The 20,267-nt window shown below is 41.2% G+C and overlaps 4 protein-coding genes across 4 annotated transcripts in view; all 4 read right to left on the reverse strand.

Annotated features, from left to right (window-relative positions):
- The window catches only part of LOC115686474 (vesicle-associated protein 1-1-like), a 69,974-nt gene that overhangs the window by 15,038 nt on the left and 34,669 nt on the right, over positions 1 to 20,267 (reverse strand). The gene's annotated exons all lie outside the window — the stretch shown is intronic.
- Positions 1,766 to 4,231, reverse strand: LOC115686468 (probable aspartyl protease At4g16563). Its single transcript, XM_030611774.2, has one exon. It carries the CDS (start codon positions 3,633 to 3,635, stop codon positions 2,070 to 2,072), a length of 1,566 nt encoding a protein of 521 aa, XP_030467634.2. The 5' UTR covers positions 3,636 to 4,231; the 3' UTR covers positions 1,766 to 2,069.
- LOC115686471 (bifunctional adenosine 5'-phosphosulfate phosphorylase/adenylylsulfatase HINT4) lies at positions 7,710 to 10,257 on the reverse strand. Its single transcript, XM_030611781.2, has 6 exons — positions 10,131 to 10,257; positions 9,998 to 10,044; positions 9,146 to 9,222; positions 8,995 to 9,061; positions 8,029 to 8,106; positions 7,710 to 7,901 (listed from the first exon to the last, which is right to left on the reverse strand). Exons 1-6 carry the CDS (start codon positions 10,209 to 10,211, stop codon positions 7,814 to 7,816), a joined length of 438 nt encoding a protein of 145 aa, XP_030467641.2. The 5' UTR covers positions 10,212 to 10,257; the 3' UTR covers positions 7,710 to 7,813.
- On the reverse strand, positions 11,549 to 18,954 carry LOC115686519 (chaperone protein dnaJ 13). Its single transcript, XM_030611850.2, has 13 exons — positions 18,640 to 18,954; positions 17,217 to 17,503; positions 16,378 to 16,575; positions 16,188 to 16,302; positions 15,723 to 15,809; positions 15,389 to 15,477; positions 14,686 to 14,770; positions 14,033 to 14,086; positions 13,600 to 13,680; positions 12,937 to 13,014; positions 12,621 to 12,857; positions 11,797 to 11,904; positions 11,549 to 11,714 (listed from the first exon to the last, which is right to left on the reverse strand). Exons 1-13 carry the CDS (start codon positions 18,787 to 18,789, stop codon positions 11,658 to 11,660), a joined length of 1,626 nt encoding a protein of 541 aa, XP_030467710.2. The 5' UTR covers positions 18,790 to 18,954; the 3' UTR covers positions 11,549 to 11,657.

Below are 20,267 nucleotides of genomic sequence, written 5' to 3' on the forward strand. Positions count from 1 at the left end.
GTAGGCTCTGTTTATCTCGAAAGGAAAAATAAATAATTTGAAAATTATATTTTTTCAAAAGACTATTTACATCACTTGAAACAATTAATTTGTGAAAGATATTTTCGTCATTGGCAATAATTTATGTCTAGATATTATCGTAGACAGTTAGTTTTTGTTATCATTTTATCATTTTTTAAAGCGATGCAAATATTATTATTAGAGAAATGTTTTCCAAATCATTTATTTCTCGCGAAGTAAACGCATCCTTAGATTGGATATAAATCAAGGCAATAAAATCGAGCGGCGTACCGATTCATCTCGTTGCATTCGAAAATTCGTAAACTCACGTTTAGTACTTCTGGGCACCGTTTAATTTCGCAAAAAATTAAACGATTGAAAAAAAAATTCCTTAAAAAGGATCGCTTACATTGCTCGTTATCAACGAATGCCTCGAGGGCACTTGTTCATCTCCAAAGCACTATTTTCCTCGTCTGTTATGCACAACCACGCTTTATCTATTTATTTATCATAACTATTATCGTAATAATTATAATTAACAAGCGTTTGGAGAATACTCAGTTCACAAGACCCTATTATCGGATTCGACGGGAAATACTATACTTGTAAGGAAATTCAATAAATGAAGGTGAGGACTCCATGGTCCAAAACTCTAAAGCAGTACACTATTGAATTCATAGATTCTCAGGTTCTTCAATATGAAAGGGCACCCACCAAAAAAAACAGCAAAGCAAAGCAACGTACCAAAAGCAATGATCTCCCTTTCCTATTCTAATGATGCACATAATTGACAGCTAACCGACAAAAAAAAAAAGTTCGAAATCTCATTGGCGGCCGCAATTCGAACCACACCAAAGAGTAGGTTTTTTTTTTTTTTCTTTTCATTTTCTTTCTGAGACGAGTGATCTCAAAACACTTAATAAATATATTTAATAAAAAATTATATGATTTTTAATATATTAATTACACATATCCCATGCCAATAAAAAGAATTTCGGCTTCGGAAAATGTTACAAAGTGCCTCCGAAATGTTTTTTTTTAACGGTCGTTAATTGTGCTCTGAAAAGATAATGATTTTCATCATTTCGAAGCAAGTGAGACGCACTTCTCAAATTTTCAAACTGTATTAATATACGTATGATTAGCGATCTTGACCGGTATGTCTCTTTAAGGCAATCGTTAATAACGTTCTTATTATTTTTTATTTACCTTTGAGGAATTATTAATTCTTAGATATGTAGGTGGTACTAACCCTCTCAACTCAGGATCAGGAAGAGTAATTGCTGAACAGCTGGATTGGGCCATGAGTTCTCGTTGAGCTTGACTCACGGTACTGCCAGCTCCCTCAACTTTGGGAGTCTCCCCGCACAATGCTGTCCTCCATTTAAAAGGGCATGCAACTTGGGAAGATCCCCCTCAAACAAGACAACTTTTGACACAGATCTCTCGTTGATCTTTCCTGGGGATTTTATGAGTTAAACCACCATTATTGCTTAATAATTCTAAGTTAATTATATTCAACAGGTGTTTGGAATCACACTCGTCGACATGGCTCAAGAAAAGGAAACAGAGAAGGTCAAACCCCCCCCCCCCCCCCCCCTCTCTGAGATCTTTCCATCCCCTCCTCCACCACTGTCCTAGATTCAGTGCTTCCTCGTACCCAGGCACAATCCTTGCGTGCGCGCAGTCCTTGACCCGGTCGCGTGATCGCGGCGACGCTCGAACCGATGAAGCCGAAGAACTTAGAGACGAGCTTGGCATCGAGGCCCGGCGCGATCCCGATGTATCGGAGTGTGTCTTTTCTCAGGCTAAAGAGAATTCGATCGATTTTATTGCACTTATCTGGTTGATTCCGATATGAAATATTCACCGACTTTGATTAACGATTCCTTCACTGCCGTACCAAACGGAAGCTGTACATTGCAAAAACTTTACAATAACTTCACATTTCACCCCTCCCCCCCGGTTTCGGAACGCTCAAAACGAGTAAGTTATCATACTCGTCCCGGGATCAAATGACCCTGACCGGCGGCGACCGTGGATGACCGAACGTCGATGCAGCCGTGTGGCTAGTGTTGGTTGAGGCTGTCCCACAGGGACGTGCAGCGCCGTCGGGCAAACCCAACCCTTCGCTTCTCCAGGTCATAAACCACCTCAAAACCCTGCTGCTGATAATTCCCCAGGATGGCCACTGGCCCGCCTTCCGCCTCGGCCTCATCCCCGCCGTTCATCAGCATCAAGCACCCCACTCGCGACCGCCTCCCGCCGCCGTTGCCGCCGTCCATGAAGTCGTAGAAATAATTCCTCCTGGGAAGCACCACGCTGGACCCCCGCCCCACGAAATGCAATGTAACAGTAGGCACGCTCGCGATCGTGTCGTTGTCGAAGTAGTAGCACGGGCTCAGCCCCGTCTTGTCTTCTATTTCGGTCGCCCGCTTATGGACTTGGCCGAGCCGCCGCTCGAACTCGGCAACCACAGAGCCGTACAGGCCCGCAGGCAGCATGGTGAACGTCGTCCCCGAGTCGACCACCATCCCGCCATTCCCGCGGCCGTCCACAGCCTTCAAATTCTCCGCCGCCGGAATATGCTTCCGGCCCACGGATATCCCCTGCAGCCCGACGCAGTAGAAGTATGGATGCTTCAGGTTGTCGAGCATCTCGGTGTACACGAACTCCGCCTCCTCGTTACCGAACACTTTCTCCTTCCGCCCTAGGATGAGGGGGCTCGGCCGGCGAACTCGGTCCGGCTCGAAAGAGTGAGACACCAAACAATAAGAAAACCGGTTGCCCAACTGGGGCGACAGGCGCGCTAGCTGAGCCGGCAAAGAGAGGGAGCCGCGGCCGAACCCGGCGACTCCGACCGGCTCTCCAAGGGCTGAGTGGGCACACCCGAAGGTGAAATTACGAAGGACCAATGCAGGAGGAGACGTCGGGATGGAAACGGAGTGGCGATACAGGGTGGCAACGAAGCTGCCGTCGCCGTAGGCGTAGTAAAACTGTGGGCAAGAGAAGGAGGCGCAGTCGGAAATTTCGATGGACTCAAGCGGGCAGCGAGCAGCAGCACAGAGGTCGGAGGAGGAGAGAGAGGAGTGGGCGGCCGCGCATGCAGGGGACTTGCAAGAGACGGCGGAGGTGGAGGAGAGGTTGAGGGCAACGGCGGGGTGGCGGCCGTTGGGGTTGGGCTTGCCCTCGCAGAGGATGCAGTCGAAAGGAGCGCAAGGGAACCAGACGAGGTCGCTGCCGGTGTCCATGAAGAGGGAGACGGACTGGGGAGGGTGGGAGTCGAGGGTGAAGCTGAGGGTGTAGTCGCTGCCCGGGGACAGAGGGAGGGAGACCTGGCGGCGGCCGCGGCGGGAGAGGTGGTGGCCGAGGCGGTGGTGGCGGAGGCGGGCGGCGGAGCGGGCGGAGGCGGACTTGAGGAGGAGGTGGTGGGTGGAATTGAATCGGGAGGTGGAGAGGGAGTTGGTGAGGGGGAGGAAGACGGGGGCGGAGGATGTGATGGAGGAGTGGTGGGCGATGAACAGGAGAAGGACGAAGAGACAGAGTGAGGACGACGCCATTTGAGGCTTCTGGAGTTGGGACGGGGGGATAGAGAGGAAAACAGAGTGCTCTGTTTCTTTGGGTGTTGGTGTCATGCCACCGAAGACCCGGTTTTGAGAGGGTTTTAAAGAGGGGATGAAGGGAGGAAGATGTGCGGCGTTTAATAGATTCAGTAAAATCAAAATCACACGCGTTAAATGCGATGCATTACTGGCGGCCTAAGGAAAAAAGGGTTAAAAGGAGAGAAATTTATCACGAGCTTTCCAGCTCTATTTACTTTCAGTAGCTTTTTTTCCACAGAGAATTATGGATAAGCACTGGAGTGTTGACTAGTAGTACTAATCATTGGAGTACTTTTGGTTCATTTAATAGTCGGATTTGATGGATTGGAGATGGGGACGACGCATGCGTGAAGTTTGGTGGCAGCAAAAAATCAGGGGCGAGGCTTGGCTCCGCCGGTATAGTTCTAAGCTGTTTCTCTACCCAATAAAAAAATAGAGAGAAAGTTCGAAGCTGTTTCGTCAGGTGAAGAAAGGAACCAAACAAATCAAAACGAAAAAGAAGCGCCTTTAAATCCAATTTAGGATCGGCCATTGTCACAATCAAATCGAAAAGGAGAGAATTAAAACAGGTTTTATCGACGAAATGTCGCTAGACATTTGCTAGATATCCCACGGAAGAAAAATTTAACAGTTAGAAAACATTGGTTAAACAGTTAATGAAATCGCAATGCATTGAAAACTGTAACTACTATTTTGATTTATTACTTAACAAAGCCCGAGAACGCTTCCCAACAAATTTTTAGTTAAAAAGGCAAAGAAGTTGATAACTACTATTTTTATTTTTTTTTCCCTTACCAAAAAAAAAAAGTTGACAATCAAAAAGAGAATCGTAGCTTTCCACAAAAGGAAATATCGTTTATAAGAAAGAAGGCTCGTGTTTCCACTCTGTATAAACCCATTCCGGATCCCCACTGATACAATCAAAATGGACAAATTGAGAGAGGGGAAGAGAGTAGGAAGAGTTGCCAGCAGAATAAGAGTAGGGCGTGTGAAAACTCGTGCAAAGGGTTGATCGTGGGAAGTCGAATGAACCAACAACGCTTGCTCATACCGCAAAGTATATCGGGTTATATCATAAACTCCTTGAACCCTAACATCAACTTGTTAAGATAATCCTTCTTTAATAATGGCAAATCCAAGGTTGCTCCACGAGGTGGATACATACTGCTGCCAACCCCCATGCTTGGATTCACTGAATGGCATAAGCAAATAAGCCGGTGAGAAAAATGTGTCTCGGGGTTCGGACCACGCGGCCGAGGCACGTGCATGACCCGAGACCCACGTGCATTATTACCGAGGAAAGAGACCAGCGAAGGCTCATATCATGAGCTTCACTTCAGTGTTCAGGAATTGAGACTGATGTCCGAGTTAAATCCCTTACCGAGGACCAGTAATGAAGGTAGGGCCACGATGAGCAATTCCAACCTCGAGAGTTTTGAGTTAAATCCGAGTTCTCAAGTTGAGCTACTGTGGCCCCATCCAATCCAGTCAACCGATATCATCCGCGCCCCACACGATTTCGTAATCCCACTGAAAATATCCCGACATACATATAGTCAGATCGACCAACGCACTGCACCTAGACGAATCAAGACATCATCTAAAGATGTTGTGCCTTTTCCTTCATGTACCGAACTACTAATTAGTGCCCAAAACGGGAGAGTTTGCAGGCCTCTTTCTCTTCCTTCCCTCCGATTTTCAGAAGCGTTCCATGTATCGATCAACTCACATTGATCACGTACCTTCAAAGTATCGGTGTAGCTGAGACATTCTTCCCCTCCTTATTCAATCATTTACCTGAATTCTGTTTCTGGACATAACCAAAATCAAAGCACCGATAGGACTATCCAACAAATGAAACGTCCAAAACTTGTTGTCGCTTTCGCCACACTGTAAGGGACAGCCCATTTGGGTTCCACCAACCATTCCTATAAATGTCCCAAAAGGATATTTCAATTCAGAGATATCCACTTGCCTATCACCGCTGGCTAATAGAGCCTGTCCTTTTCATATTTCAGGAGATAAAAAATTACCTAAATCACAGATAATTAGGATTAGACGGCTTATACACCATGAATCCAGCATCATTTATATGATACTGCTGTATGTGAGAGCTCACAAAGTAGGAGGGACACCAATCTACTTTGAGCTTCAACTTGCTCTGGATGATCTGGTAGACAACCTATTTTTCTGGTGACAATAGATTGACTAATCAGTTCAGTCAGATGCTAAGGGCCACTAATAAATTGAGGGCGCTATGGGGAGAACGGTGACAATTCAAAGTGCCAATCAGCCAACCGCTGTGGGAACCATCTCTACAAAGTCCAACTCATTGATTGTACCAGAAACCACAGCTGCTTGCTTGCAGCCGTGAGATCATCGATTTCCTTCCATTCAATTATTGAATTTTCCAAGTCTTTCTATACTCTCAAAAAAGACATCTTTAAGGAGGATTCCTTCGAACCTCGCATACCTGAAAACTTCATGTTTGGACTTAGTTCATCACTTAATATGGTCGCTGCTGGCTCCATAAGTTTCACAGATCAATCATGTTATAGCACACATCAGCAAATATACATACTACAGACACTTGCAAGGTGCATCATGTCCTTTGCTCCGCTTTGCAAAAATAGGATAGACCATCAAGCCATTGTTCAAGTGAGCCCCGTCAATAATTCAAATCAGCAAACAATCGCAGCTTCACCTCCAAGTTACCACCAGTCTAATGCAATCTGTACAAAATCGAAAAGATCTGGATCCATCTACAGTCTGCTGCACAAGATACTGAACAAACTACAGACTTCACCAGGCGTACACCAAACCAGCAGACAGTTTTACGACATATAAACAGATTTTAATGCCATTGAATGGCATTCAAGTTCATAATAGCATAGAGATTCTGCGGACTGTTCTTAAACTAAAGGAGCGAACTGATGCCTACAAACACCTCAGCTCGGAAACTGATTCCTATTTAGAATTGACAGCCTCAAGTGAATCTCACAAACATTTTCTGATGTAGTTTCCTGGCCAAATCAATCGAAAGAGAGAATGGTCCATTCTCGCTTTCAGACCCTTGCTTATAGGCAGTTATTGAAGAAAACCAAAAGAATTGGTACATACATTGGACAGCAACTCATTACTTAGTCATGATAATTCCTGGGACTTGCAACAATTACAGATATCATCTTAAACTTTCCCTTACCAGCAATTTACATTGCACCTCTAGTATCAGAATCCCACACTTTGCACCCTGAAGACCTACAGTTTGTATGTTTGAGTCTACACCATTGGGAAAAGGTTAGAAAAATTACACAAGGGTGTAAAGTAGAATTTCCTTGAAACCTTAAGGTGAAAAGTCTGGGGTTTAAAAACAGAGGGTCAACCTATAAGTGTGAAAAATACAGGGTGCAATGTGTAACTAAGGATAAAGTTGTGGATGGTTTTTATAAAATTGCCCAATGTAAATTATTTACAGTATGCAAACATTGGCCGTGTCATAATCTGCACATGAATCGATTCAAAGCAAACAACTTGGTTTCTTTCCCAAACCTATAAGATAAATGCACAAACTGCTCCCCCCATGTACATGTCTTTACTTTGGTTGCATTGGCGATAATCACGGAAACTACAACAGCTTTTTGATATTCAGTTAAACTGAATAATAGCAAAGATAACCAAACACCCAAAAAACGCAAATACGGCCATATCAATTTTGCCATCTTCTGGAAGATTACAGAGCAAGCATGCCAGGGCTAGGAAATAACATTATAGGAGGCCTAGCCAAAAATATACTCATTCATCTGAAATATCAACTATAATATTTACTTCTAAAAGTTTGGAAACAACAGTTAAAGGAAAACGTTTTATTTCTCTATAAACAAAAAAGTCCAGAGCCATAGACACATGGATCTTGGTAACTTCATCCTTGAATAAACTGATTGCACAGGGGAAAAAGGCAAACCAAATTGTAGTGTGGATATGACTCAATGTACTAGGTATGTCTTTGCCAATAGGCACAGAGAGAAACACACTTGACCTCAAACGAATCAGCACCTTATCATTCGAGGCATATCGAACATATTAAACACATCATATTCGCACCATAAGTAATATAAGGGAACTTCCAATTTATAAATGTGGTTAAATATATCCAATTCCAAATCAGAAAGTCAATACAATTCAATTGAAGATTAAGGTTATGCATGACTTGGTTACTCTGGTTTCAGTTTGTCCAATAACTTCTCTGCTTCAATAAACCCACCGAGTGGTCCCAATGACAAGTACTTCATATGTTTCCATCTGTATAAGCTCTTCAATGGTTAAACTAATGCGTTTAGAACTTCATTAAGTACAATTATGGTACCGAGGGTAACAACTGTCAAAACATATTTAAGCATTTGAGAGTGCAGCGAGGAAAGAAGGTTACCTGGGTATGAAAGGTAGTGCCAAACAATGAAGATGCAAATGGTTGACAGTGTTGAATGGAGGCTGATGAAAGCCAAACCTGTTAACATAAATATCCGGAACAGGAAAAGAAAATTGGTCAAAATGGTGAAATTAGACACAAAAGCTTCTCCCAGTTGCAAGCAAGGGAATCATCGACACACGAATTGAATGGCAAATGGCAATTACTACTGCAAATGACAGCATTATTATGTTCATATCAACTGCTTGCGATGTGTCATTTAGTACCGATATTATCGAACTCGAAAGCATAATCCAAAGTCCAACATTGCACTTGAACGTCAACGAAGACTGGAGAAACAAATGCATGACCAGGGACCAACAAATCAAGCAAGTTGATGAACAATGATTACATTAACAGAGTTCAGGCGATGATCATCGACAGAGACTGAGATAGTTTTGTCATATATTTTTCCAAAGCAAAAAAATACATGAATAAACGAATATGTAAATAAACATAAGTATGAGTAAGAGATGGGATAAGCACTGAATTTGATAAAATTTTCCCCAAAAGGATAGGCTGTCAATCACTCTACTCATCTTCCACAAAGACATTTAAGGATAGAGGGTGGGAACACAGTTTAGCAATTGCAACAATGCACCATTAACGATTTCCATTCACATGAAATTTACAGAAAGTAAAAGATCCTAGCATGAGCTATATCAGCAAGCAAATCTAACGAGGACAATTTTCCAGCACGAGCGACTGGCTATTTAATACCTCGACAGGATACCGGCAAGAATATCTAAATCTCCAGCACAATTTTCCAGTTCCCTCAAACACATTGCAAAGTCTCTAACAACTAGAGGAGTGAATGCTGATTACCGTATCTTCCACATCAGTTTAATTGCAAGGATGCATAATAACACGGTTACATGAAATCAAGGGGATCAAAACTCCATGTGGCTGAAGGATACGAAAAAGTACCTGTATTGCTTTGACTGAGGCACGTCTCTCTGTAAAAGCATTCTCCCCACATCCAGCATGTGACTCACTGGATGAATAGAAAACGAGAGAGCAGATAAATACCTAGAGGTCCCGTGCTCTCGAATGAGTCGTAAACAACGGATATAATTACCTAAGGTATAATCTTCAGCTCTCCTTTTGAGGTCTCTCACAGTCGGAATGTGCTCCACCGGAATCACCAAATAATGCCTGTTGATCAGGCATCGAGCTTAAGATTTTCAGTCATCCTGAGAGTGCAGCAAAAGAGCTGCAAATCGAAGGGTGAAATCATTTCGAGCAAATGCCGCGATCCGTGCCGTGGCGAACACATCTTAAACTCCACAATAGCATATTAGCATGTCTCTTAGAGGTTACCACCAACTCACAACAGGAAAGCATAAGAGGAAAGTGATCAACAGCCCAATCGCAATGAAAACCACCAGGACCAAAAAGGAAGAGAACAGATCAATGTTTTATCTCACAAACGCCCCAAATCAAACCAGGCAATCTCCAAAACACTGGCTCTACGCTCGGCAGTCTGCTGTGTAGATCGACAAATTCGATCATTCGGGAACTCGAAGCGACAATTCGGGTCGAAACTAAAAGAAGAAATTCGAAGCATTCGAAAGGAAATGCGGTGCTCTAATTCAAGGAACGCCTGGAAACATCAAATCGCGTCGGAACCAACGGAATTTCGACCCGAACAAACCACCCCCCCGCCATCTCACTAGAAAAATGATTCAGTACTCGTCGGCCCGTCCAGATCTCCAGAGGCAACAGCAGCGCGCGCTCGGACCGACCAATCCACACAGATCATCCGGACCGAGTCGAGCGACAGCGCTAGATCAACAAGGTCCAGAAAATTTCAGAGACAAGCTCGGACTCAGAGGCGGCATCCATTACACAGCTTTAATCCAAAACTAAGAGAGGAGCTCGAAGCACAATCCAGAGAAGCACCAATCGGGATAGGTAGCTGGGGAGTTACCTGGACGCGGAGGGGTTGACGTCCTGGAAGGCGACCACTCGATCGTCCTGCAGGCGCGAGAGAGCAAGAGGCTCCATCAAGCTGGGAAGGAACAAAGATAGAGAGAGAGAGAGCGGGAGAGAGGGAGACGAACGGAGTGGAGGACAGGAGTGGAGGTGGAAGAGCGGGCCATCCGGCAGAAGATGCAGGCCGCCGCCGCCGCCGCGCCCGCCATTTTCGTGCCCACGACGAAAGCTCCTTTTGGGGGCTCCGGAAGGAAGTGGCTTTAAGGACTCGCGGGCGCGTTTTACTCCTCACAGGTTAGGGGCGTAAACGGTTCGGTTGGATTCGCATTTTCGGTTTTCTTTCATGCAATGTTAAGAAGTTGTTTAGTGAAAAAAAGAAGGAAGGAGAGGAATTATGTAAATTCTAATTTTAAGAAGAGAGGCGATTTAACCGAACCGAACCAAAATAAAAAAAATGGGTATTTTTTTATTATCCGAATCAAACCGAAAATGAACGAAATTTTGTCTCGGTTTGGTTCGGTTCCGGTTTTATGTTCGGTTCTCTAACCCTGCTCCAAAGTCAAAAGAAGGCACGGATTACACTAATGATAAGATTGTTGTTTTCAGTTTATCAACAACATTATTTTAGGTAAACCAATTAGTTTCTCATCGTCCAAATATCGAAAAAGTCGGAAAACAATTTCCCGAAAACAGTTTTCCTTTTGTTTCATTGAAAACTTCGTGATAAAGAAAATCGTTTTTTACGAAAGTCATTTTCAAGGACAATGGTTACTTTTCATTTGTTTTGGTAATTTTTTGCAAGAAAGAGAAATCATTTTCTCCCAATGTAAGCTTATTACTTTTAGTCCATGAAAAATATTTTTCATAGATCGATCAGTTTTCCATCGTCCAAACACCAGAAAGTCAATTTCCGAGATACAGCTTTTCTATAAACAAATGGACCCATGTTCTTGCACCTATAATAATTCATGCCAGCTCAAGAATATTTCGATAAATCACAACCATATATGATAATGGAACTATTGCATTGTCGTGGTAGAGGTAGGTCAAGTTCGGCCAACTCTTTGTCCCACGTAAATCAATTCTCCCTATAAGCAAAAGCTACAATTCTCTTATTTAATTTGCGCATCTAGAATGACTCTTACGTTTTCCTTTTGATCAATTTAAATATCACAATTCATATATTTTAAATTTTCTTAAAACTTAGAACAATTGAAATTTATATATAAATATTTACAAGTAAATTAACAGACAATTCTTAATAATTTTTTGAAGTCTATATTGTGTTTTATATATCTTCGTGGGAAAGTGAAAAAAAAAATTAATTTTTGGTTATATTAAAGCAAAAACAAACAAATAAGGCCTCACTAGTAGCTTATTAGTACTAAGCTTGCAAATTGATCTTACACTCAAAAAAATAAAAGGCACAGAAAATGCTTCCGTGCCGTTGTGAAAATTGAAAAATGAACCTTTTTTTTTTACAAGGTATTCCTTCATCTCTATCATGGAAATGATTTTACAAGAAAATCAATCGAGGCTTCGTGGATACAAGAAATTCAAGCTGAATAATGAACCCCAGTAAAACTTTCAAACTTCAATTATCTAAAGAGGTATGGCGAAGCAGGAAAAAAATTGCTAGATAAACAGGTTGTCGTTCAGATCCGGTGCCCTTCGCGGGGTATAAACAGCACCTCGTAATCGCCCACCGTCACCTGTATTACCACGAAAATTACGAAAACATGGGTTATGAACCGAGCCGATTTTGCTTGAAAATGGATCGCAAAGATGCGCTACCTCGTATCTATTGCCACCGTAAGTATACTCAATGCGCAATCCTTTTGGCTCTCCAGGACAGGGATCGCAAAATCCCATAATTCCTGATTTCTTTACGCCTTCGTGAAGCTGCAAAAATCATATTGGAAAGTGAGAACAAACACCCGACGCAGGCAGATAATCAAATCCCCAAGATTGCAGATGTATTTGTTGGCCCCATTGCGATGAACACCGAGCGTCACCTTGACGAGAGGGGCCTCGGTCTGGTTCGTTTTCAATGTTCATGAGAAGAAACATAGGCATGCGATAACCTAAATAAGTATCGTTGCATATGCAAGAATTGCTTCTGCATACTGGTGCCACCTTCCAAGCTTCTACTTCCAATACACGTATGGATCACTCTGACTGAGAGTACATGATTGGACCTATGACGCTAAGCAGAAAATACTCTATTGGCGTAAATCCAGGCTCCTCTATTTCGAGAGAGCATACTCGTATTTTTTAGTCTAAACTGAAGGGCGTGCCTGTCATGTAGATTTCAGACAGAGGTGTCCGAATCTGGGGAGATGTGCGCAGCTTGACGCCTACTTTGGGGCAGAGGTTTCCGTGACTCAAACCTATGACCTCTAAGTCATAATAAAGTAACCTTATGTCACACCAAGGCCTTGCCCATTGCGGAACTTTTACTTTTGGTTAATAGAAAAAAACAATAGAAAGGCAAGTTCTAAGCTGTTGATCAAGGGTGGCCGCAGTCAATGCTAGGTCAAAGAACAGTAACGTTGAAGAATTTGACAAGAAAGAAAATACATGGCGTGCAAAGATGGCAGAAGATAGGAGTAGCATACCTTGAGCTGCCCTGAATCAGTAACAAGGAAATTTAGAGGCAAAGTAACATCTATAACTTGGGAAGCCGATTCGGTGACTCCTCCTGATTGATCAGATCTCTTCACATGTTTAAGATTCCCATATTTTGCTTCGGTGATAACTAGTCCACCAAGTTCCATTTGTTTGTTTCTTTTTCGATTTGCCACGTTTTCTAACAACTTCTGAGCTCTCTGAGCGGCTGCCATTGCTTCTTGTACCTACATGTCACAACCATTCACTTAAGTATTTCCAATGAATACAAGGGACACTGTAGAGCAGTAAATGTTTTACACATACCTGCGTTGAAGTTTTCTCAAAATTCTCCAAAGCCTTCTGCCTTTCTCTCTTAAGGAAATAAGGCTTGACAACAAACTTCTGCAATCATGGAAGATATGTAGGTTGTATCAACTAATGACTTTTCTATCAGCAGTATGTCTAAATAATTAAACAGGTAAGCATGGGCCTTGTCAACTGGAAAGATGCTCTGCAAAATACTGCATTGTCTGAGAAAATCAGAGTGAATTACTAGTCGTAATAAGTCAACATTTAGCCAGATGGAAAGAATACCATCACGACTTCATCCAATAAATCTCCTAGTTGCAATTGTCAATAAAAGCCAAGAGCTAGATTAAAGCCAATCCTTGAATACGTATAGAAACACGAACTTCTAAGCCGGCATAACATTTACATATAACCACCAAACAACTGGGAAAAATTGGCCTACGATGGAGCCCAACACGAAGGTCTTTCTACCTAATAAACGAGAATCATACAGGTTCGGAGAACAGATTTCTTCCCAAAAAACTAAGATATGAAATGCCAACTGTATGTAAGTTGGAAGACATCCTCCCCAATGCCTTTAAAGTTCTAAAACCAAATTCTGTGCCAAATGCAAGAATAATTGCAATAAGTAAACACCATGCACAACAAAATTCTCCATAAGGTGATTCAGATAAGAACCTTGAGTATGAAGTAAGCAGAAGTTGGAAATATAAACGCCCCGGCAGCAAACAGAGGATTTAGATGCCTTGACAGCAAAAGCTGCACACAAATAGCCAAAAGCAAACATCTCAGAGTAAAATGAGGCATAAAGCGGACAGCCTTTCTTTGGGCCACAAGAGAGAGTATATGAGGAAAGCGAACAGAATGAAAGTACTTTCAGTTCCGAAATGCTTTCTTGTGATAATGCTCTCGAGTCCATTTTTTAGTTACAAAGAATACAGGCCATCCTTAATAACAACCTATCAAGTTGGTCTACATTTATTTAAGCCTCTTCACATTTTTATACATAGAAATCTATTCGATTTTTATAACTAATGAAGATAACCCCTTATAGCACCCATATTGTGCCTCTAATGGAAGAAAACAAATGAAAATGCTAAATCCAGCTTACAGGAACCATTATCTTTTGCCCACCGCGACGCCACTCAAATTTCCAATATATACCCTGCCAACAAAATAACACACGGAGAAGGGGTAAGCCAACACACAAATTAAAGAAGCAATATACATGTAAATGATGCAGGCACAATAATAACTAAGGAGCCTGCACACAACTGTGTGAATTGAGAGTGAAACGACAAATCCACTAATAAAAATGTCTTAAACTCAATCCACCCTAAGTGTAATAAAACGTAATGGAATATTATAGACATTCGGCATAAGAGCTATATTCAATCCAGGCTAATGTAACAAAACCTAACAGAAAATTTTTGGACATTTACAGAACCATGAGAACGCAAGGAGCCTAACAATTCAAGGGTGCTGGACCCCTTGAGATATGATGTATGGATGATCATGCATTAATGGTGTGGCTTTCTATTCCTATTTTTAATTTTCTACATAAACTCAATTTTTTCTCAATATATACTTCAACGTTAAAATTTTATGTTAAACAAACAGTATTATAATAGTTAGTTTTTTTGTCTTTTAAAAAACAAAAACTGCACTAGAAGATCTAAAAGATTTCTCAAATAACATTTCACGAGGGAAAACAAAAGTACACCAATAATCATCTAGCCATTACTCTTAAAAAGCATTTAATACCTGTATCCCAATTGTGTACAGCATGCGGACAGTGCTAAAGTTGGATAATTTTCTTCCACCACCAACTTCGATCTCTAGAGCAGTGCTGTGCAACAAGTAAAGTCGTTGAAAAAACAATATAGCATAACCTAAAACAGAAAGTGCGTCAGGATATATTAAAATCTTGAAGAATCTATAGGTTTGAGGCCCAACTTCAAGAATTCATTCATCTAACAAAAATGTTGGTCCAACCATAACATAAAAATCAATGTAACACCCTTCCTCATTGTCACATTCAGATAAATATCAGTTAAACAACATACATTATCCTATAACAAGAGGTGAGAAAGTTTATAGCAAACCATTAACGCAGGCATGATAAAATATATATATTAGCACGAAAAACCTGATTGTAAGGGCCTCACATCTTTAATACTGGGTTTCTCCATTCTGTAAGTTGCTCAATAATTTTTTCCAGTCATCAAAAACCATGATTCGGAAAATATAAGATATAATACATGCTACATAATTTTATTAAAAAGGAGGGCAATGTCTCATGAAAGAACTCGAAACGTGACAAATAATTAACTCAATCAGAAGTGCTATGAAAACACTTGAAACGTGACAGATGATTAATTAAATGAGAAGTGATTGCTAAAGTCCAAATGAATATAGTCACAGTCAATTTGCAAAATCAATGCACAAATTCATCTACTGCAAGTACCTTCCAAATCTGCCTGCAATACGGGCATGAGATTTTGAAGAAAAACGCCTAGTATAATGAGCTGATACCCCAAAAGAACTTGTTCCAAGCTGTAGAAATTGCAGAAGGTTGGAAGACACACAAATGATCAGGTTTAGGCATAATAAAAGAGAAACTTGGCTCAGGGAGGATGTTTGAGGAAAGAAGCATTGCAAGTAGGACCATGCAAAATGTTAAATCAGCTAAGCATATGTGAACATGTTGACATATGATTACGTTATGAGCATGTATCGTATTATCTCCAAAACTCGGGTATGAAACTTTGAGCAAGACTTAAGTGCAAATTTGGACATACTTTCAACTCTCCAGCCGCAGACATTTTCTCTTCTCTCTTTTGCCATCCAACTGCAATAGATGATTCTGGTCCTAATACAAGCTGTATCTGCAAAAAGATGAAGAGCAAAAAATATGAGAAATATTTGATGCCAGGAAAGACAGAGTGAAGTATAGCACAAGATTCACTGTACGGACAGCTAAGAAAATACCCCATTTTTATAAAGATTTCCCATTTCCATTGCCAAGTATTAATATCTACTATGGTTACTGCATAGCATATGCCCTCTACAAATGTTTTATAATTAACAAAACAAATCAAATCACCAACATTAAGCCACAGAAGAATATTTTTAGCCTTCAAGAATGTGTTGCTAGGAACATTTATAAGTCAATCCTGATATAGTTTTCTGATTGTAATAGGGTAAACAGCACAGAGCAAATAACATTTCGGCAGAGAGAGAGAAACTTGCTGCAGCTAGAATACATTTCCATTTGCTGTGTCTGAGAACTGGCGGGTCCATGTATTTGACAGATTTATTGACCCATCTTGCAAAGACATTGCTAAGCCCATTGTCGCTGATGAGTGTTGTGATAAATGCCTATCACCAAACAAAAGTTAGAAAAAGTAGAATCATTTGCATAAAACTAATATAAATAGCCAGTAAATGCTCTACCGTGTTGTTTGCACGCCAACGAGGGCCTGTAGACCAAATGAGACCATAAATTCTGCCGAAGCAGCAGGAGAAATCTGATGTCCAAGCACAAGAGAAGCAGCTCGGCCACCAGCATGTTCACTAACTGCCAAATTTCCACCAAGAGCTAGGGTATTCTTTTTGGATATTTGAGATTGGAATTGACTTGCCATTTGCATTCTGATATACATGAACACATAAACTCAGTAGATACCATTGAGCAGCAGAATATTATATGGCAAAAAATTGCCAATGTGGAGAAAGTATCAAATTAAGATTTTCCATTTCCTATAAGAATCACAAATTTATGTACCTAGGCAACAGACTTTGCTGAGATCATTGTAATGCAGTGGTATAAAACAATATTGGTCAGCCTCACAGCTGAATACCATAAATATAATCTGACAGAACCGTGAGAACATCTATCTCCAAAGAATTTAATTTGTACGTTTTAAAAATAATTAAGGAGGATGGATCGTGTTGACATCATAGGTAAACAGCCATCAGCTTGGTCATCATTCAGCTTCATGAAACCATTTCATTCTGCAATGTGTTTGCTCATATTGTGCACTTGTGCAACTTGTCATTTATTATTATTCTTAGCATCATGTAGTCACACTAAACACGACGATCTCATCCAACTTGATTTACAATATTGAAAACCAGAATCTCTTCACTGTTCATATCTCAATTTGCCAACAAACAAAAAAAGCATTAATTTCGATGTCTGGTCAAGTGCTCTGGTATCATCATGCATCAGGCAGAATCCATCTTACTTAGGATCCTCAAAAAAATTGGCAGATACATAAGTTGAGTCCTACCCTCTCACGAAGCTGTCGCCATCCAAAAAGTGCGGCACTGACAATTCTGTCACTATCGTACCAGATGGTCGGAAATGTGCTAAGCTCTTTTCTTGTTCCTTCATTCGCCTTAACCTTTCAAGTTCTTCTTTTATTTCTTCAACTTTACTCAGCCTTGGACCAAGTTCTAAACCTGAAGTTAACCCCTCCATACCATATATGTCATATATCTGCCTTTTATTCTCATCGGACAATATTTCATATGCTTCACATATCCGCTGAAAGTTCTGTGTAGCAACTTCCTTCATCTGAAAATCAGACACTTGTTCCATATTAACAGGACTTGTGATTGTCAAAAATCATGCTGAGAAAAGGACAGCATCGGAAAGATGAAGATGAACAAACTTATAAAGTGGGGCCAGGACCAAAGCAACTAAAAAATGTTAATGCCTTAGTACCACAAGTCATTCATAATATTGCCATAAGATACGCTGAGCAGCACTAACACAACTACCAATCATATCCAAAGAAGAGTTGAGCGAAGCCATCATGGAAAGAGCAAAGACATGCTGCACTTAGAGGATAAATCTCCAACTGAAGTTAGAAGAGAATAAAGTGTCTGGTGTGAATATAACGATTTCCAATTCCTCCTCTCCCTCATTCTAGTCCAATCAACAGACATCTTGGCGAGAGGAGAGGGCATGGGCTTGCTATTAATGCTTATTGGACAATTACAGCATCCAGTTTTGAACGTTTGACAGAATATAGACTGAGAAGGTATCGTCTTTGAAATGATGTTAACAATTTTTTGCATTTCGCTCACAATGAATTAGGTCTCCCCACTTCCATCGAAAAGCAATGGGACAATCAAAACGACACTACAAAGCTTGTTATTGCCATGAAACAAAATATAAACTGCCATTTTCAGCAGTTAACATTTTATATCAACCAAACATATCGCCCTTAGATATAAGCAAGATTTTTGGTAAACAGACCAATGACAACCGTGTTGCGATGTGGATCAAGATGGAATAGATATTCATCCATGGGATAATCACATAGTCTTCTCGAGATAGAAGTGATTCTGCATTTGAGCGATTTGATTTTCCATGAAAAGAATATGAACAGCGGAAGGGAGTCCTTCCAAGTACACAATGCCCATCAATACTCGGTTAAACACAATGAGCAGCACCGCGCACGCAACTAAGGCATACTCAATTCAGCCACAAACATGAACAGAACAATCAACGAAAAATGCTAACAAAACCAAACCGGCCACAACCCAACAGCCCAAAAACCTCAGAAACCATCCCAAGAAACTGCCCACGAATCAACCCGATAGACTTCGCCGCGAATCCAATTTCCCCGCGGAACTAATCAAATCCTAGCCGAAGCCAGCCAACAAACGAAAGCACGCGAAGCGGAACGAGCTTAGAGAACATACATGAAGGTCCTGGTACTTGTCGGGGTGATAGACTTGAGCCCACTGGCGGTACGCCCTCCTGATTTCCTCGTCCGACGCTTCCGGCGACACGTGGAGCAGCGCGTACAGCTCCCTGTGCGGGGGTCCGGCGATGGCCTCCTCCTCGTCCATCCTAAAGCGCTCCCAATCCGATTGCCGCGGAGCAGATCACAGCTTCGACAGACGCGGAAATCGAATTGCACGCGAGCTGTTCGTTGTAATGTCGCATAGAGAGAGAGAGAGAGAGAGTGTGCGTGTCTCTTTTGCGCTTGCGGAAGGGGTTTAAAGGAAGGGTTTTTAACCGAACCAGGGACGTGCGACGACCAATTTGATTATCGACTTTGGCCCGAGTCGACGATTACTGTCGGTTTTCTTGTCTTGGGTCGGATCGAGCTCGAGACCGGACTACTCGAGTATCTTATCGAGCAAGCTAGAACTCGTAAGGGGATTCAAATCCAACACAACGGTGATTTTAAATCAAATCGATATTACTTTCTAAAAAAATTTACGTATGTAAATCATATCACTTGTCTCAATTATGAATTCCTTCCTTGAATTCGACCAACAAAAAAGAGTCTTCCCTCGATGCCCCTCCATTAAATAATAAAGGGTTAAAATATCGAGGGCCTGAATATGATTAAGCACATTTTTAAATTTATCAATCGTTTCAAATGATATTTATAGAAAAGAAAAGGAAAACTCATTTTGTCAAGACTTAATTTACGATGATTTTGAATTAGGAATATTTAAAAAATAATCGCGACCCATCCTTATCATATCATAGTGTGCACCCACGTTTATAAATGCCAAGACAAAAATTCTAGCTTATTAAGCTCGTGCCTAGGTTCGTGACCATAACTTGGTTATAGTTAAGTTACGTCGAGGCCGAGTTCGAGTTCGAGTAATTAAATCTTCTGTTAGGGTCGATCTCATGAGTCGACTATCGAATAGTGTGGCATTATATAGTGGTTCGACTTGACTATATTACATCCCTAGGAAGGACTCCATCTTACAAGAGGGTAACAAAGGAGTTGTTCTTTTTTTTTTCCTATTTTATCCGTAACTTTTACTTTTCATTTTTAATCCTTTTAATTGATATCTATATAATCGCACGAGCATTCTTCTTTTTGGTTCTATTATTTGAGAACCTGGCTAGTTTTGATAAGGGATGGTATGCAGCTTATTTCATGAAACACTCTGATAATTATCGAAACTCATAAATTCCCAAAAGAGTTGGTGAGGGTTACACAATCAGTTTTTGATCTTTGGGCTTTCTGAGTAAAGGACAGATCAAACCAAAGTCCGAATCCGTTTCATGATTAATAGATGGTCCGGACAAGATTTTGGAGTATTGACGAATTTTATCGATAAACTTTCCGGGGCATTTATTGCCTACACAATTCGATGGGGGAAAAATTGTCCAAAATATCATAAATTCAATCGAATGGCATTCAACATGTACCGTCTCTACCAAAACGAGATCATTGTGAGTGCTCATCTTCGACTTTAAGTTGTATATTGAAACCCGGATTTGGGTTTGGGGACCTCCCGAATCTGACGGCGAACCGCTGCCACCGTACGGATCTCCGATTGTTCGTCATCCTCCATAT

This window comes from Syzygium oleosum, unplaced genomic scaffold, assembly GCF_021117445.2.
Source record: "Syzygium oleosum isolate NSW1041296 unplaced genomic scaffold, Sole_v2.1 Sole_v2.32, whole genome shotgun sequence".
Lineage (NCBI taxonomy): Eukaryota > Viridiplantae > Streptophyta > Magnoliopsida > Myrtales > Myrtaceae > Syzygium > Syzygium oleosum.

Bases quoted from the DNA above. Each gene is read 5' to 3' on its own strand.
- LOC115686468 (XM_030611774.2), bottom strand. From the start codon at position 3,635: ATGACACCAACACCCAAAGAAACAGAGCACTCTGTTTTCCTCTCTATC.
- LOC115686471 (XM_030611781.2), bottom strand. From the start codon at position 10,211: ATGGCGGGCGCGGCGGCGGCGGCGGCCTGCATCTTCTGCCGGATGGCC. The intron at 9,223-9,997 runs GTAACTCCCCAG...CCTGATCAACAG, and splicing joins GTCAACCCCTCCGCGTCCAG to GCATTATTTGGTGATTCCGG. The intron at 7,902-8,028 runs GTAACCTTCTTT...GAGCTTATACAG, and splicing joins GCACTACCTTTCATACCCAG to ATGGAAACATATGAAGTACT.
- LOC115686519 (XM_030611850.2), bottom strand. From the start codon at position 18,789: ATGGACGAGGAGGAGGCCATCGCCGGACCCCCGCACAGGGAGCTGTAC. The intron at 14,087-14,685 runs GTATTAAATGCT...TTTTGTTGGCAG, and splicing joins TGTACACAATTGGGATACAG to GGTATATATTGGAAATTTGA. The intron at 13,015-13,599 runs GTTCTTATCTGA...CCATGATTGCAG, and splicing joins CTGCTTACTTCATACTCAAG to AAGTTTGTTGTCAAGCCTTA.